We start from the raw sequence: 203 nt of genomic DNA on the forward strand, positions 1-203 counted from the left end.
AGACCCCCCCCCCCACCACCACTACCACTTCCCACCCCCAGGCGGTGGGAGCGCTGTGTGGGTGACCGCTGTGTGCCCCTGGCTCTCGCAGGAGGATGCTGGTGGTGGAGGTGGCGAACGGCCGCTCCCTGGTATGGGGGGCCGAAGCGGTGCAGGCACTGCGGGAGCGTCTGGGAGTGGGGGGCCGCACGGTGGGCGCCGGG

The 203-nt window shown here is 73.4% G+C and overlaps 1 protein-coding gene across 2 annotated transcripts in view; it reads left to right on the plus strand.

Annotated features, from left to right (window-relative positions):
• TSEN34 (tRNA splicing endonuclease subunit 34) overlaps positions 1-203 on the plus strand; it is a 5325-nt gene that overhangs the window by 563 nt on the left and 4559 nt on the right. For both annotated transcript variants that reach the window (XM_077757040.1, XM_077757041.1), the window contains exon 2: positions 92-193. In XM_077757040.1, coding sequence (XP_077613166.1) covers positions 96-193 — 98 coding nt within the window. In that variant the 5' untranslated portion in view covers positions 92-95. The remainder of the gene's footprint in view (positions 1-91; positions 194-203) is intronic.

This window comes from Crocuta crocuta, unplaced genomic scaffold (assembly GCF_008692635.1).
Source record: "Crocuta crocuta isolate KB4526 unplaced genomic scaffold, BGI_CrCroc_1.0 scaffold142, whole genome shotgun sequence".
Taxonomy (NCBI): Eukaryota; Metazoa; Chordata; class Mammalia; order Carnivora; family Hyaenidae; genus Crocuta; species Crocuta crocuta.